The sequence below is a fragment of the Hesperophylax consimilis genome, chromosome 1 (assembly GCF_061612785.1).
Source record: "Hesperophylax consimilis isolate HC1 chromosome 1, BYU_Hcon_1.0, whole genome shotgun sequence".
Lineage (NCBI taxonomy): Eukaryota > Metazoa > Arthropoda > Insecta > Trichoptera > Limnephilidae > Hesperophylax > Hesperophylax consimilis.
In genome coordinates, this window is record NC_142836.1 from 42,264,535 (window position 1) to 42,283,575 (window position 19,041).

The 19,041-nt window shown below is 32.2% G+C and overlaps 1 protein-coding gene across 1 annotated transcript; it reads right to left on the reverse strand.

The window, feature by feature from the left end:
* Nucleotides 1–1,174: 1,174 nt before the first annotated feature.
* On the reverse strand, nt 1,175–14,745 carry LOC149426941 (uncharacterized). Its single transcript, XM_089639174.1, has 4 exons — nt 14,654–14,745; nt 8,195–8,322; nt 2,511–2,919; nt 1,175–1,526 (listed from the first exon to the last, which is right to left on the reverse strand). The coding sequence occupies exons 1-4, from the start codon at nt 14,669–14,671 to the stop codon at nt 1,446–1,448; spliced, it is 636 nt and encodes a 211-aa protein (XP_089495300.1). The 5' UTR covers nt 14,672–14,745; the 3' UTR covers nt 1,175–1,445.
* Nucleotides 14,746–19,041: the final 4,296 nt, after the last annotated feature.

Genomic DNA, 19,041 nt, shown 5'->3' on the forward strand with positions numbered 1-19,041 from the left:
AAATTCATTCAGTTGCTTGTAAAATGCCACCAAAAAAACATTATTTTTTATGAAAATATATATTTTTTTAAAACCCCATAAATTCTTTGAATTTTCAAGGATTTCGATGATTTTTTCGGTGTTTTATTAAAGAATATTGGTTTAGAATCACGCGGAGGAGGATCCCGAAGTCCAGGCGTTTCGAAAAAATGAGAATTTTACTTACAGACGTACGCGCGAATCAGAACACGACTGACGCAATCGACGGAAATCGACGATCGGCAATCTTCGTTAAAACACGAATCGACGAAAATCGACGATTGGCACCCAAACAGTTAAATATGACGATATTTGAGGTGAATATGTTTCGAAGTGTTTGAAAGCGAGAAAAAGGTGCATGTATGTGATGGTTGGTACTAATGTTATTGTTGCAAAACAATATATTTTGCCTAGTTGCTCGAATAGGTACTCTGAAATCTATGAGTTGCAGGAGTTCACAACAGTCTAGTTTGGAGTTAATAATCTTAAATAAAAAAGTTAGGTCATTTATTTTTCTTCTGTATTCTAGGGAATGTATTTTAAGTGTATTTAGTAAGAAATGTGTATAATGTATACGTTAATTTGATAACTCATCTAGGGTATGATGGGATACAAATATAAATCTATTTATCATATAGATTTTTAACCGATAGTTATTTATTATTTTTAATTATAAAACATAGATATTACAGTGAATTTAACAATAACAAAAAAATAATCGTGTAAACCTGCCATATTATGACACGTTGATTCCAGGATCTACTATATCAACAGCAAAGTTAGTTAGTTAGTTAGTTACAGGTCATCGGTTGATATACGAGGATATTTATATGCTTTCGGCACAAGTGTATAATAAAGTCATACTTTTTGAAATATTTTCATTGTTCAATAAAACAAATTTCCCAGTATATGTTTGCAAGCTCTATTTTTAAATTGTAAAAACTTAAACATAATTTAGGAATCTATTTACATAAAAACAAAATTAAAATCAAATATTATTTAATAGCACTACTTATCTCTACTTACAAGATGTTGTCGAAAGATGAAAATAATCACAAGGAAAATATACAAAACTTACGTATTAATTGTGTAGTATTAAACTAATTTATTTACAATAATCACAACATTTATTTTCTACTTTGACTTATGTGCAGTTGTCACAATGACACAATTAAAAACTATACTATAAATCGAACTCTAATACAAAAACAAAAATATTCACCAATCTTTAAACAAAGACGTTTTAGTTTTAAAATTAGCGTGCGAATACGAACACTTGAAAGGGAATTAAAACTAAAACAAAATACTTTTCAGAAGATGAAAGTTTGAAAAAGATTTCAAATTTGGCACATTACACACATTATAAACATTTACAAAAGAAAGGGTTTGTGACAATAAATATTCTAACTAATGATGTAAATAATAGTTTATCTTCCTAACAACGATCCGATGACTCCGGGAGGGAGCCCAAATCTGTCATCAAGTCCTGCAGCAGTATCATTTGACACCTGGAAAAATAAAACGATCACAATTAGCACTAATGTTTTTAAATGAAGGAATCACTCTCCGTGATTAAATTTAGGAGTACATACCCACCATTCAATTATATAATAATCCATAATTAACATTATCCATAAGTAGAGAGATGCGAAAAAATTTCCTTATTTTTTGGCTAAATTTGCATATTTTTTTTGTGGAGTTGTTAAAAAAACGTTATATTTCTGCAAAATTTTGCGAGCATGTTTTTTTATGCTTTATTTTTGGTATTATGCATCAGAAAAAAATGACCGGACGCCAATTTTTTCGACATAGTCCTCAATTAAATGACTTGAAGTTAGCTCCGTTCGATTTTATGGTTATTTGAAGTTGTCAAAATAAAAACTAATAAATGTTTGGAAGGTATTATATTATTATTACTTTCTCATTTTAAATTACCAGAAAATCGCGTGAAAAATACGAAAATTGGCGTTAAATGGCAAAATTTGCATAAAAATGACGAATTCGTCTCAGGCAATACGCCATTCGTAGCAATATCTTCTCTCAACATTTTAGTAACATCCAGAAGTCAACCAAATGCACCCACATTATGAATGGAGGGTGTTGTAAAACATCAGAATTTCAGTAATGTTTTAGTTCTACTAAGTTGTTCGTGATTGAAGTTTGTGGCGTGAAGATTGCAGGCCACCAAACGAATGTTTGTTTGATGTGACATGTGGAATTATTTTTCAAACATAAATTTATCAATGAAACGAATCTAATGAATTTAAATCTATTTCAGTTATACTACCATTGGCAATGGATTTGAAATTACATTATCAATGGGACTTAATTGATTAAAAAAATCCATTTATAACGTAAAAAGTCTTCTTTCCGCGTTCAACAGTTTAAATTCGTCAGGGTCACTTGAGTTCCCGTCAATTCAATTCAATTATCTCACGTCCTTTCTTTGTCAATAAGGCTAGTTAAATAATTAGACATTAGATAATCCTTACCGCTGTTGGAACCGTGACATCCGGCGTTGCTGGGTCAATAATAGTTGGTGATGTGGAGGAAGGAACACGAGGGATTGCACCATCAGCTACCGTGGAAGGCGTAGTTCCAGGAGGCTTAGTGGTAGTAGTAATTGTTGAAAATATATCACTTAATAGATCGTCGGGGAACAAGAAGTCATCAGCATCATCTTCGTACACCGTTGAAGGTAACAGGCCTGTCCTCGTCTTAGGGGTACCGCTTAGAAATGGTTTGTAGCCGTTCTCATCAGCAATATAGTTCACTTTGTAGAATTTTTGGTCCGTTCCAAAGTATGAATATTCTCCCTCGGTCACAATAACCTGGCGGCCGTTAGCGGTTGTTTTTAAGTAGCCATTCTCACGTCTTGAAGTTCCGAAAGATGTTTCAAACCTGAAATAAAATAATTTTTATATATTTGCATGTTGAAATTTCTCAGCGCTATGATTCGATGAACACTGTATAAGAGCCACTATCATTTTAAAATCCTTAGTATAAATATATTATTGTTGTTGGCTTGTTGGCATACCTTAATAAATAATATAAACTGTCATGACATTTCAAAATGATTTGTTACTACAAGTTTCAGAGTAAGAAAAATAAAGTTAATTTTCCCATATCCATTCTCACTTTCGAAAAAAATAGATGATACTTCAAGTGATTTTAATAATGACCATACTAATAATGTCAAATCGTATTTTTGATCATTCCAATGACGTATAAACAGTTAATATAATATGGCCAAAGAAATGTTAGAGACGATTTGCGACCGAGAGAACATACGTTTTGCTGTTTTATAAATACGAAAATAATGACTTGACGTAGGGAATAGTTTTTTATTATTATTATAAAGCAGTTCAAGTCTGCGAATGCAAATAATAATTATATGATTACAGGAAACTGTGATGTCGTTAAAAGGTTTGATCCTTGAATGGGAGGGCCCTAATAAATTACAACGTTAAAAAAATTATTTTATACACTTTATGTTGCCTTTTTGACTGTTTAATTATTATTTGATAACTGAGAACGCTTCAAGTGCGTTGTGTTGACAGTGAGAATGAAGCCAATCGAGATTTTCTGTGTTAAGGCGATGCACTACGTAGTAATGAAAAATCCTGTTTTTTTGGTTTGAAAATGTGGTCGCCTAGAAATTTTTTAGATGTTTTAATTAAATACTGCTAGTAGAATACATCTTGGCCTTTAAAATAATCGAGTATTTTTTAGATAAGTCTTTACAAGCTCAGAAAAAAATTATGGATAAGGCCTATGAAAACTGCTATAAAGTTCAAAATCTCCTACTTACGAACCCAATTTCGGTTATGATTTTATTGTATAATGTGGAAAATTAAGTAATTTATAAAATGATCGGATTTTTTAAAAATATTTATGCCTAAACATCCATAAAATAAAATAAAAGGTACTTTTTGGCCATGTTTTTTTCTTGAATAAATCAAAACAGGCGGATGGTTTTAAGCGGGAATTTAAACCTTATCGCCATCTACGTAAGGGGTGTTATTGATAGCGGCTTGATTTTAAATATTCCATGACGTATTATAAAATAAAAATTAATTTCCAACGTGATTTCAAATTCACCTTTGGAAGTGTCGTGAAAGATGCATTTTGCGGCGAGGAAAAAACTTGCTAGACATAAAAATCTCTCGTTAACGCTATAGCAAACTTATATTAAACTAGCTGACATGTTTGGGGTAAAGTTTTGAGGTTGTGAATTCCATATTACCTGACAACCGCTTGCATTTTTAAGGTGGAAATAGTATTAATGTTTTGTAACAAGTATTTTTTTCACTCGATCGTGCCATGTCTTGCTCGGGCATCCTCGACCTCTTCAACCATTCACTTCCAAGGCACACATTTTCCTTACACCTCTTTCTTCGTTCATCACTTCCGTCTCATTTGAACACAAATAATTATTTATTTCATGTCTTCCTCAGCCATCCACGACTTTCTCTACCATTCAGTTTAGGTAGTATCACGAAATCCACATTTTTACTGTTAAAAAACAAATTAAATTCGACTCCGTATCTCATTCCAGTGCAGGCATAATGCGTTAAGACTTATTCTACCATTCAAACTACTCTCTAAATACTCCTCGCACTAATAAGAACAATCTTTGAAATATTCACTAAAATTGAATGCTACAGAAATGCGTACGGGACAAACAAAGAATGATTAATTTATATATAAATATCAATGCCTAAAAGGCAAAAGGGCGTAAGCGATAATTTATTCAAATATTAGTTAAACATACAGTTTTAACAAGACAAAAAATTCTAATCAAAACTGTATGTTTAACTCATTTTTTATTAAATTGTCGCTTAAACCCTTTTACCTTTCAGACGTCGATATAGGATATGATATAGAACAGAAATCTTATAGTGAGGTGGGTTTCTTTCATGTTTGTAATATTGATCATGTTATTACAATAAACGCCCGGGTTGCCGGCAATTAAAAAACAAAAAAATATAGATGAGATAAATGTAAAATAGAAAAAAACAATTTTATAAAAAGTCGTATATCTGTAATGTTTTATAAATTTACAATTTTTATTTCTTAGAAACAAATAATATCATAATTCTAATGATAATCTTCTATGGACTTGTGAAATATGGAACTTTTTATTGGCGTTTGGATGTCATTGACAAATTAGACAAAACATTAAATGACATTGTAACGTAAAGCTTATGAAGGTAAAATACAAATTACGTAATCAGAATTTCACATATATTAAACTCGGGACGATTCCATAAATACCATCTTATTTTTCAAGGATGCATTCGTTCTTATGTTATTTTTACTTACAACTTTATGAACAAATATTTTATAGAGATGTGTTCATGTCATTCCTGTAAGATCACTTATCGGAATGACACACAATGATGAATACAATAAAAACTTAAGACGGCCTTAATGGGATTTGCAGAATTTATAAATTTTTTTTTTGTTTCTAACGGAATACCAATTTCATAGGAACATATTTGATGTTTCTTGCCATTTAATAATAATTTCGATAGTATTGGTAAAAAATCAATTTATCTTAAAGTATCCAAAAACTAAAAACTGTCTTTAATAAAAGGTAATCAAATTAAAAATAATTATATCTACAATTTTTCAAATATTCTAATTTTGATATAAAACTTAAAACGTTTTAAAAATGGCTCACCTTACGTTTTTTCGTCTAAACACTGAACCAAAATTACTGATAATGAAAAAAAAAAATACTTTATCAAACAAATGTTTTACGAAAATTACTGCCACTTCACTTTTTATCATTTAATATAAAAATAATTATTAAAATTATCATTAATTTTACTCAAATTGCGGCTAGAATCTTTGGCTTCATCGTGATGTACACTTCTTTTGTGGTTAAATTGTGGATTTTAATATAAAGCGTGTTAATTTTTCTTTCTAACACAGTTTTGATCATTTTTTCACCATGAAAGTAAGGAAGACAATGATTTCTATGAAACCATATATGAACTTTTTCCAAAAGTGAACAAAATGACTCCACGAGTAATAACTGTTTGTTCGCAAAACCTAACAAATTAACTTGAGGGATAAATAAGTAATTTGTTGTTTTAAATGTTTTATGATCATTAAAAGTATCAATGGAACCAAATAAAAAATTTCTTCGTACCGATTACAGAATTATTTTCTCGTAATGGCCATCAACCTTCTTCCACCGTGACACTATCCAGCAAGACGTCAGTACAGAAGTAACTCCTCATTTGACTGGTTTATGACCACAGCGGTAATAAACGAGTTAAGGTACCTTTTGGTAACAGAGGCAAGGCTAATTGCACATGGCTTCACAGAGATAAACTAGCGATTTAAAAAAAAACATTAACCCACGCAGGATGCTCTGACAAATCGCTGATTTATTAAAAATCTTATAGTAAATAAAACATCGTGACAATATTGTTATTTTACTAAAAGTTTATGAGGAAGCCTATCAACACATTCGTTAGGGGGCAAGTAAGTAATCATTTCAAGAGATTCTTAATAAATAAGCAATATTAGAATATAGAAGCTTCATTTTTTCCGTAATTTTAATATCAAAAACCCTTAATTTCAAATATACTTATTGTGACGTAGAAAATGCAACTGGCTTGTAAACGGCTGTCAACGACATTGAACTGCGCTAACAATGCCACATTCATGACCAAACTGAACATCGTTTTGGCCAAATCAAAACCGTGGTGGAAAATTTATTCGTCAGTATACATACAAAAAAACATACAATAATGCTATCATACGGAAAAAAATGACTATAGCTAATTTATTAAGAATCTCTTCAAATTATTGTTGGATTGCAGGTCTTACTTATGAATTAACAGGTTTTCCTAATAAATTTTTAGTAAATTACCAATATTATAATGATGTCGGAACACGTGTTTTATTTTTAGAATTACAACGAAAATTCTTTGGATCGTCATCTAATAGTATTATTGTCCCAGCGTCTGGATGATGTAGGCCCTGTGATAGGTCAAATTCAAATTGTGTTTAAATAAGACTTTAAAGATTAAGACACGGTTTCATACTGAAATAGAATCGCCACATGTAATACGATATTTATTCAAAAATATCGTTTCTGCTCATACAATTTTTGGATAATATCGAAGAAAATATGTTTTAGAAAGTTCATGATCCATTGGATTAATTACATTACAGTGAAAATTATCCACAATTACGTGATTACGTTTGACGTTTGACGAAAAAAGCACGCGTTCATTCAACATGGCCGATGATACGCACCGCGTCAAAGATAGCCGACAAAGCGCTCCTCTGGCGGTGAAAGAACGAACCAAGGGGCTGGCGCGAATATTTAAATATGCAAAATAAAAAGATTTCTTCTGGAAGTTTATAATGACAATAAACAACAACTCTTTGCATGTACGATTTTGAAAAATATTGATATTTAATATTATTTACGTAAATAATAATTTCGCATTATTTTGACAGAACACCGATATGATATACGTGAACGTATAGGCACTGCCAACCCAATAAAATAACATGAAAGACAATCGGAAGATAGAAACGCTTCGTTGATTGTAAAATTAGCCAACAAATCTCTAATCTGACATGTACTTATATGTATAATAAAACAATCATTTTGCCAGGTATAAATATTTATATAATATATATTAAGGTATTATTCGGAAACGCTGGACAAGGATAATACGAAATATTTTTAAGTAAAACCTTCGGATTTACCTTAATTAATATAGAAGGAATCTGAATGCATTCGGGAATTTTTGAATTTTAGCATTTTAATTTTTAATCACGTAAAATTAAAATTTGCTTTCGTTGTATTGGATGACAGCCGGAATAATTTCTATTGATGACATTTTCTTTTTTTGGTATTCCTGATATGATTGTCTAGAATTTTTATATGTTTTATATTATTAATTCAAATCAATATTCATTCTTAAATTTATCTTTTATTAAAAAGACCTGTTAGTTTATTGTGAGGGCGAAAGTCGATTTCTCTCAGTGTATCATAGTGATTTCTCAACAAAAACAGTTAAAATATGCTATTTTACATTATTAAGTTCACCTCTGCGTGAATAATCTCCGTCTGGACTGTTTCATGGTCAAAGCAGGTAATCGATATGAAACCGTTTGTCAGTATATTAGTATAGCCACTTACGCAAACTTGTATCCATCGGGTCTCCAGGGATCGAGCGTCTGTCTGATGATAGTGGCCTTTCTGGGATCATGGTAACTCAGCCTCCTTGCGCTGCACACCGCGATGCCGCATACAACCACAAATAAAACCTGAAATAAGTTAAAGCAAGATTGAACAGAAAGTCCTGCATAAAACAGCCAGAAATAAGGCCTTAAATTAGATAAAGCAAAATTTAACAGAAAATCCTACATTAAACTACCACAAATAATGCCTGAAATTAGATGAAATAAAATTGAACAAAAAGTCCTGCATAGAACCGCCACAAGTCTGCAATGAGATGATGCAACACACAATGATTTTGCACATGTCGTGAGACTATAATGCGAATTTTGAAAGTAGAGCGAAGGAGAACTAACTTGATTACGACGTAGATTAGTGATGGCATAATATAGAGATTATTTTTTATGTAATTGCTGCATATTCATTTGAGTGAATTAGATTTCAAAATGATTTCATTTGGAGAATTCATATTTCTTCTTTAATAATTGCGTTATCACTTTGTAGCTTCATTTTAGCATAAATAAAAAATATTACATTTTAAATACAAAAATGTTTGTTATTCAGGATAAACATATAGTGAAAATTAACAAATTTAAAAATAGACCAATAATTACAATGGGCGGTAATTAAATTGCTGTTATTATAAAAAAATAATTTAAATTATCATAAAATAGTAAATTATTGCATTTATGTATAGATCAAAACCGTTTAAAAATTAATATAACTAAATTTTGTTGTATACATGCAAATGTTAAACTTATAAAAGTTTACGCCATAAACATTAGTACAATAATTTCCTATTTCGTGCTAAAAAAAATTTTTATATTTGTTTTTTTAAAACTAATAACTAATTCATCACCGCTCATTGTAATACTTTTGTTTATAGGCACTTACTGTATATACTTTGTTGTAAATATAACGTTTATCTTGATGAAGAAACCATTGGTTTTGAAACTATTTAATTTTGATTAAGTAGTGGTGTTTACGAAGTAATTTATTTAATTTAAGTTCATATATATCGTTCAAATAGATAATATTTCTGAAGATAGACAAGAGTCAAACATTTATTATACGAGAAGAGTGCAATCTTCGAACGCGTGTTTGTTAACCATTCCACTATTGATTTAAGAGTATTATGCAATTGAATAGGTTAATCCATCATAATAAAGCATTTACGCTGCAGAATAATTGGACATACTGAGAGATACCTACGTACATTTGGTGGCCAACCTACATCAACGCAATTTTGATTGAGTTTGAGTGGTTACGGTATACAGTACAAGGCTGTTATGAATCTCTTGGCCATATTTTTAAACGTACTTATATAAATAGATACCAATGCAATTAAATTTAAAGAAAACATTTCGAGAAAATCGGTGGCTGCTATACACAAAACACAAACCGTACAGGCTGACCGAATAACACATCAAAATGACAAATCAACCCACCTATAAAAAGTGCTATAAAGTTATGCAATGTGATGAAACTAAAACTAGGTTAAATAGGCTACATATGTAACTATCATGGAACCATAGTACAGAGATTGATTTGAATAAACAAATCCTTGGTCCTATTCCGCACTGGTGAACTGGAACCAAATAGATTGTTATAATTGTAAAAATACATTGGCCCGGGTATTAATAAAATGCTAAATAAAGCTGGAGATAAACGGTAAACCGGGTAGCTTTTAGGTAAAATATATTGTGAGGTTGAAGTTTCAGATAATTTTCGACCTATACCAAACTAATACTATCGTACAAGAAATATTCCCCTTGTCTTTAAACTATCGGATTCATGGATCGATCGGTCAAATCTCACTTATCTTCCGTTTTAAGATATACAATTTATTTTACCATAACAGCCCTGATTAATTGAGCCTAATCGTCTTCAACATACCAAATAGAACTACGCGGTTTCTTGATTAGTGTTGCGCTAAACTAGTATGCATATAAAATGTTTGTAAAAGCCTGTATGGCCGTAGAATATATTAATAAACAACTCTAGTTTTATTTTTCGTTCCTGGCGGATTCGTTAAAATGTTTTAATTTATCAAAAAAAATAGTCATATAACGAAACGACGAAACGCATAAGAAAATAATACCCAATAAGGATACGTGAATAGATGAAATTTCTACATATAATAGATAATAGCCCGACTAGCATGCAACGGAACGCATTAGAAAGGGATAGCCATTCAAAGAATAAGTGTGTATGGGTGAAAGAGCTTTATTATTATGAACGCCCGTCGTTTCTTTATGCGTCAGCCCATTGACAAGCGAGCACGTAACAAAAAATCAATAAGTGAATTTTGAGCACATACAAATGAAATAAATTGTATCAGATTTGATTTTTGCTCGAGAGTGATTTGTGAATTAATCAAAAGCAAAGGAAGGAATATTTTCTCAAAAAAAGAAGCTTGAGTGACGTATCATGGCAATTGGTAACAATTTGTCTCACCAACAAACTTATGTGGGATACTAATCGCAATAAATCTCAAGTATGTCTTAAACTAAACTTTCTCTTTTTATTCATTTATGTTTAAAATTCACTTTACACATTACACATTGTCAATGAAGCTGGAGTTTTAAACCATTTGGGAACATTGGTTGATTTTTTTTGTGAAACGTGGTATTTTGACCGATATTTTTTACAAAATTTAATGCGCTAGCTAGTACACGTACAGCACTTATAAGATCGGTAATTTGTTTACAATAATTCCAACAGAGTACATACTTACAGTATAAGATAAAGAACAAGCAATAAAATAAAAAGATATAGATAAAATGACCGTAAATATCTGACCTAGCTGATATTGAAATGTTGTCAGTTCGAAATTTCGCAATCATTTCGTTTATTAATTCTATTTGGTTTTCTACCATGTACCATGTCTACAATTTACAACAACACTGTCAGTTTGGGTAAAACTGTTGCACAGTAAACTCCGAGAAGTTTGTGATACTGTCTGAAAGTTGAAGGTAAAGAAAATAAGTGTTTTTTTAACGTTAATCCCACAAAGAAGGCCCTAAGAATAATAATTTCTCTCAGGGCTTATATCATTGTTGGGGATGCCATGTGAAGGGTCTTTTTAAGGAAAGGGAGGAGAAGAAGTTTTGGTAAGGAAAAAGGTACGAGGGGTGGGAATCTAGGGATCAATGTGTCCAGGAATGATGGGCGTATGAATCTATCCTTCCCGCTGCAGCGCAAGGCAATGGGTAAAAAGAGACCAGTTGGAGAGGTATGCTCAAACCAACCATTCCCGATCTGGCACGCCATGCAGGTTGTGGGCAGGCGCATCTTGAACACACTTCACCCGATGATCCGGACAACCCCAAACGTAGCTAACCACTTAGGGTGACGTTGGACAGAGGTGTTGGTTATCCAATAAATGGTTCTCGGGGTGGCGGTACACAAACCCGCCTCCCAAATTGACATGTTTTTCTATACAAATGTTTATTTTGAACCCAAAAAATATCCTCTCCATGCCTGCTTAACCTGAAATTTCCATTATTTTACGTACGATCATTACTATTTAAAACATAACATTTAATTTATTCATTTTTATATCGTGTGCAATCACGGTTTTACAGCGAATTTTAAGTGTTTGACCTGAAGCGTGACTCTTCAATGATGGTCAGAAGTTACAAGGACTGGATGATCTTGTCGTGAGATTTGTGTAAATGATTATTTATTCTTCTTTTTCGATATTTAAACGAAGTTAATAATGTAGTTTTGTGTACTTGACTATCAAAATGGAGGCTATTAGTAGTTTGATTCTTGTTGAAATGCCAAAATGCAAGATACAGAAAAACAAACAAAAAACAAATATCTCACTAATCAATAAACTAAACTAACATCTGGATTATTTACACGATAGAAACTAGTTAATTTTCTGAAATGAATTTTGTTCATTATTGAATATTTCGATGGAACAGAATATATGTGATGAAATTTTGATTATAATATTTATTGATTATTTATTTGTTGATAATTTTTAAAAATATACCTGTCTTCTATTAATATGAGTGTCAATGGAAGACGGGCGGGCAGTGTGGATTTATTTCTAGATTGATAAAATTTTGCACTTTTGACCTTCAAACAAGAGGAAGGTCATTGTCTACATCTGATTTTGAAAAACTCTGTTAAAATAATATTAATTACAACAAAAAATAATAGTCATGCAAAGTTACTACATGGTAGCTTTTTTGCAGATTTTACTATTGTAAAATAATTAACATAATGTTATATCTAAAAACCGTTTAAAGCGAAGAACTGCACGAGTTTCAAAGCTGTAGAGGTGAATCCTCCGCCCGCCGCCCCAGGAACCATTTATTGGATAAACAACACCTCGCCCATAGGTCGCTCCAAGAGCTTCGTTTAATGATTTAGCAGGGATTCCCGGGTTTATCGGGTGAGGTGTGTTAAAGATGCGCCTGCCCACCAGCTGCGTGGCGTATTAGATCGGGAGAAGCTGGTTTGGAGAGACCCTTTGACTTCTCCAACTGGTCTCTGGACCATCGCATTACGCTGAAGTGCGAGGGATACATTCATATGTCCGTGACTCCTGGACACACTCTACCTTTTCATATTTTCAACTGGAAATTATTTTCTTGAAGGCCTTCTGTGTGGGTTTAATTAAAAAAAAAGCTACACCTTTATCCAGTTTTTCACTACTTCTCCCATGGATTATCAGTTTGGTATTTTTTTATCTCAAATTCTAATAAAACACGTTGACGATCAAATGGACTGGTGATGGCCCACTTAAAATACGTGGTACTCCTGTTGTTTTCAGCCTATTTAAGAAAATATGAAATAAACTCTCAAGGGCTACGTTTAAAATGAAATAGAAAATATAAAATAAGGCGATAAAGCGCTAACCCTTTCCAAACTCTTGCTGTAATAGCAAAATTACATTTTTGTAAATTGTACTATTTTCCCCGATAGTGTATTTATATATTAATACGAATAGTGCATGACCTACCGTAATCAGTTCCCACGGGATAGCTAATAGAAATATTTTTTATTGTACTGCCGTATCCGAATGAATATGCTGGCACTCGAGCGATGAATAGTGAAAAAATTGTTGCTATATTAATGACATTGATCTTTGATAAATATTCCGCTGAATAAAATAATTCATTAATAAGTAGTTTAGTAGCCTGATTTTATATCGAATGGAAATATGTGATGTCACGTATATACATTATGTAAACACCGTTAGGCATATGTACCTATATTTTAGTAGGTATGTCGTTTATTTTATAAAGCCTCTTTTTATGTAAAAGTCGTTGGCTAAGTAGTTATCAGTAGTAATAAATTTTTTAATGTTTCAAGGCTTTGTGAAACAGCCTTGGTGCGTTACTTATTGACGCTGAAAAACATTTGTAATATTTAATAATTGAAAAATTAAAATTTAATCATTAACTAATTTTGAAAAGAAAATGAAAATTGAAACAGAAAATAAAATCGAAACTAGGAATCGAATCTAGAACCCCTCTTGCCAGGGTAAGTACTATACCAATTTTAATCAATTTATGGAAGCTTAAAAATATCAAAAATCGAATTGGGAAGCGGGTATGGATACCGCCACCCTGGTAACAATTTATTGGATAACGAACAACTCTATCGTAGATAACCCCAAATGGTTTGCTACGTTTGATGACCTAGCAGGGATGCCCGCGTTCGCAGTGTGAGGTTTGTCTAGTTCTTGACAGTGGGTGTGTTTCCCACCTAATCAGTGGTGGGCTGAATCAGCAGACTGGCTGATGAAGATTTTGACTTCTCCAGCCGGCATCTCTCGACCCATAGCCTTGCACAGCAATGGGAGGGTTGGATTCATGCGTCCGTCACTCCTGGACACATTGACCCCCAGATTTCTACCCACCTCTAATACTTTTTCCATCCCACAACTTCCTATCCCTAAAAAGACACTACATACCACATTCCCAGAGATTTCATAGGCCCTGGGGGAATTTTTTCCTCCTGTTTAGAAAAATGGCTTTACGTTGGCGGGGAAAAGTACTAAATAAAAATATGCCTGTATCCAATGGTAAAATACAAAACTTTGTCGGTCGAAAGTAATGTGTTGCAAACATGCATAAAATAAACAATATTTGACAACGATGTATTCCTGTCACAGTGAATTAGTACAAAGATCAATTATTATTAATTGACGTCCCTTAAATCAAGAAACTACGAACATATTTTTAAAACATCTGATAATGAGTGCAAAATTTTTATTTTTTGTTAGTTCAAATGAAACTGAAAGTGAAAACAGCACATTGAAGATTATGATAATTATAAATCATCTCTGTATTATTTATTTTTAATTTATGTGCAGGTTTCGCGCTACACCACTCGTTGACGTCGTAAATTTTCTTAATAAACTTTAGCACTTGACACGAAAACCAAATCTTCACTGACCTTGATAAAAGTCAACATGTTTCTTCAGTTACACTTGTCGGGACGGGGCACAGATCACAGATCACTTGGTCCGGTGTAGCTATTGTTATCACTGAAACTAGACTGACTGCTGGAAGGCATAAAACTACATTATATATGGCGGAATGCCTCATGGCGGGTGCTCAAGAACTCAGGCGGGAATTCCGTATGTCTCGATTTGACGCGCCTCCACTCCTCGCCGGTAAGGAGAAAACCCACCGCCACGCGAGGAAGTAAAAAGGACCCAATAAACCTTAACTACCAACGTAAGAAATGGGGCATTCCAACATGACAAAAACTTGGAATACATTTTTCACGCAATCTGAAATAGTGGATTTGAACAATGACAATATTGTAAAAAGTTTAAAATAATTGTGTCAGCACCCAAAACTTTAAATCGTTATAACTTTAAGAAGTGAGTGGGAAGAAGGTGGGGTGTTGAGGATGGGAGAGTTTGGGGATCGTTTTGAAGAGCCTGACTATGAAGATTTGATCTTTAAATAATGCTGAAGCCAATTCAAAATTGAAAAAAAATTGGTCTCTCGTCAAACATTGACTTTATTTTAATAAGTTGAGAATCTTTAATATAACTGACTTTTTTATATATATTACGAGTATCCCTATATCTTACTTTTATTTTTACTCCAAAATACTCTCTAGAAATAAAATTATTTATTTATTTCGTTTAGTATCAATGGTATAAATATACCATATACAATAAATATATAATATAAGATATATGTATCAGAAATATAAAATTGACAGAAACTCTAGCCTCTAGAGTCTAGACGGATATAAAAGTAATATAATAATAGCGTCGCGTGTTCGATTCCTCGGCTGGCTAAGTCCTCTATCACAACACAAGCAACATTTTCGGCTTTCTGTGGTGGTAGTAGGAGATTTTCAAACATTGTTGGGTTATTCGTAACCCGGGAATGTTTGTCTTTCTTTTTAAAAGAAAAAAAAAATATATATACGAATACTATACACAAGTATGTGCATGCAAAACTTATAAGTAGACTAAGGTTAGAATAGTATTGATTATAATTATACGTCGAATATTTTTTTCTTAATTAAAAAAATATATATTATCTATTTATTTATTTATTTTCAAAATAAAGAATTCTATACCTTCTCGTTTTTGGCACGTTTCGTGTTTAATCGCTTGCATTTATCGCATAAAATTTTAGACATGTATAAAATGTCCTCCAGCTTGTCAACCCAGCTTATTTCTAGTTCGGAAGACATTATACTATATTTACCTGCTCTACCTATATTAATTCATGAATTGTAGTCAAATGAATAAACATCTAAATCTCCCACTTTGGAATGGGGTTTTTATTATATTTCATTTAAATCTATACTGTTTATTTTTTTAAAAAACCGAATATCGAATAACCTTTCTATTTTCAGTTGGTACGATTATAAGTTTTAGAGGTTTTTAGCCTTATCGGTGTAATGGTACAATTACGTGTTGTAGCATATATTAACGGTAAGGTTTGACTGTGATATGGCATCACTGCTACGTAAATATACCTGACTAATTAAAATCTACCTTCAAACTATATACACCACTCATCTAAGCATCACGGCAAGGCTGTCCAAAATGATCAACACCCAAAAAGGTGACCAAAGTTTATTTATTGGCCGTGAGAACCTTATTTCTAATTAAATTTGGACAGTTCACCGAATAGGTTTGTTCCTCCGATTTTAGGCTCGTAAGTAATGGAAGAGTCAGAGAAAAATATACATCATATTCCAATTTTTGGTGGGGAAATAAAATTGCTCTTACGTTTATTTTGTATTTCCATAACACGAGAGCTCAAACCTCTAAAGCTTTTAAGTACAGATCCATAAATTTATAATTAAGATCGTGATACTTGTACCTACCTAAGTTAAATGCCATTTTTGTGTAAAATTTTATTTGCAGTCAGACATTAAAAAAATATATACTGGAAAGAAATGTCGAAGTCTCCTGAACATCGAAATTAATTGATACGATGGACTAACTACAACTATGTGAAGGTTTTCGAAGATTCAAAAATAGATCTGCAATGCGTTATAACCTCGTCCAACAGAAAGCTTTCAATTGCAGCCAGAGTTCATTGCTCGGCTGAAGCAACGATGGACTCATACATAATTAATTGATCGGGATAAAGCGGGATGGTGAAAACTTACAGTTGCGGCAATGTCAGCATCACGAAGGTGGCTTTCCTGTTTGAGAAGTCGTTAGCTGTTCTCTCTGCAGGAGCATTTTATAGGAAAAGTTGTAAATAGACTGTACAAATAAATATATAAATTAATACTGCTTATAAAAAAAATTTCAAAACAATCGTTAACTTAGTCGTCACATTCATCAAAAGGGTTGTCACAAACTAATGAAAATGCCCTTTAAAATATATCTCTTTGGATTTAAACCTTTTTAAATAGATCTCTTTAGATTTCACTTTTGTTTTTGGTAATGAATGAATACAAATCTTGGAAGCGGATACTAACCCACTTCCCGACATCTGATCGTGCTCAATATCAGCAAATAGGTACGTTGTCTATGACAATGCATTCTATCAACCGTTGGTCGCAATCACGTAGACAAACGAGGATATATACGCACTTCTATGAAATCGGATGATATAACAGCAGTTAATATATGAAATAAACGTCAGTCTTACCCAAATATGATTCAAGATTTTCACGGCCAAAAGTATTTTTGCTTTTTGTTTTTGGGGTGTTATATAAACGAAGAAAACCACTTTAAATAAAAAATGACACGTTAATGTTAGCTCAGAGGGTTGGAGCTGGCAACACGGTATCACAACCTCATACATAAGCTCACATTTTAACACAACCTCAAATAACACATCTGCCCTGATGATGGATACTGCAATGCTGTCCGAAACGTTGGCTAAAGAAGGAGTTAGCGCAACACGGCATAACAAAAAAAAAGTCAGTCTTACCCGATCGATATATGGAAAGATTGGAAGCGCGGTTGACCCCGGACCCTAATAATTAATAATAATGTCAACTCTTCTAATTTTATTATATGTTATTACCTCCTGCATTGTTAAAAATCATCAAAATTTAAAATACTTCTACCATTTGTTATAATTACTATGTACTTGTTTTAAATAGATTTCTTATTAAACTACATTTGTTCTACATTTATTGATCTCTGTAATATATTGGGTGTAAAACTGTTTTATCGAGAAAAAAATTATCGTGAAAAATAAAATGTAACCGGACAATTCAACACCACACACCTTTAGAAAGTGATATAAACCACCACAACACGGGCATGTGCCTAGCTTGGTGGTTTTAACACAACTAAAAACTGTTAAAACCAATAAAAACTCTGAATAAAGAAATTTAAAAAAAAGTCATGAATAGTGATGAATCAAAAACTAGGTTAATTATGTTACGTAGTTTTGGTTTACATGTTAGTTTTTTAATCGATTTCAATTAATCACTTTTTTAGAGGCTTATTGCATTGTTATTGTGTTAAGTTATCATGGAATAGAAAAATAAATAAAAAAAAACATCGAGTAAAATTGTGACGACAAAAATTAAAATTGAATCGCCTTTTGATTGGCATGAGGAAAAACTGCGAATTATAGGTTTACGACAAATATATTTTTAAAATCAACATAATGCAAAAAAATAATACTTTCCTTAATTATTTATAACTTCATTTGCATATAAATCGATTGATTGCTATGCCTGTGTTTGTAACTGTATACAGTGATAGTGACGTAGGTATTCTAAGAATATGAAATGCGCGTCACATATTAGATTGAACTATTGATTGTAAAACCTTCTGCGCGACATCATGACGGTTGATTTGGATTAAAATATAAGTACATTTGAGATGAGAAATCCCAAACGGCATGTTTTACGAGAAATCGTGAGGGCAAATATTCAAAAACATTTTATCATCACTTGCCTTACGCTTCTTGAAAAAACCAGACTGCTTGTAGGAATCTATCATCCTCTTTTCTCTCCTACCCGCTGTGCAGAACTGAGAAAGGATCTTGATTTAAAACGAATCCATTAGCCGTTTTGCATTGTCCTCCATCATTATTTGTATATGGGTTCGGAACAGAATTTTTACGAAATATCGGACGAAATATTCGATATTTTGGTTGCAACAAAACCATGTTAAATAAACAGTTAACTAACTTTCATGTTATTGTTTAATATAAAGAGCATTGTCAAATATATAAATAGTATTTTTTATGTCAATACAGCACAAGAGTTCTAAGCTCCCAACCATCTGTGAGACTGTGGCATCCCCAATAACGGCAAGATTTTATCAATATTTCCGATTTCTTGCAAAAAATGTTTTTTTGAACCTCATAAAGTTTAATATGATTTAA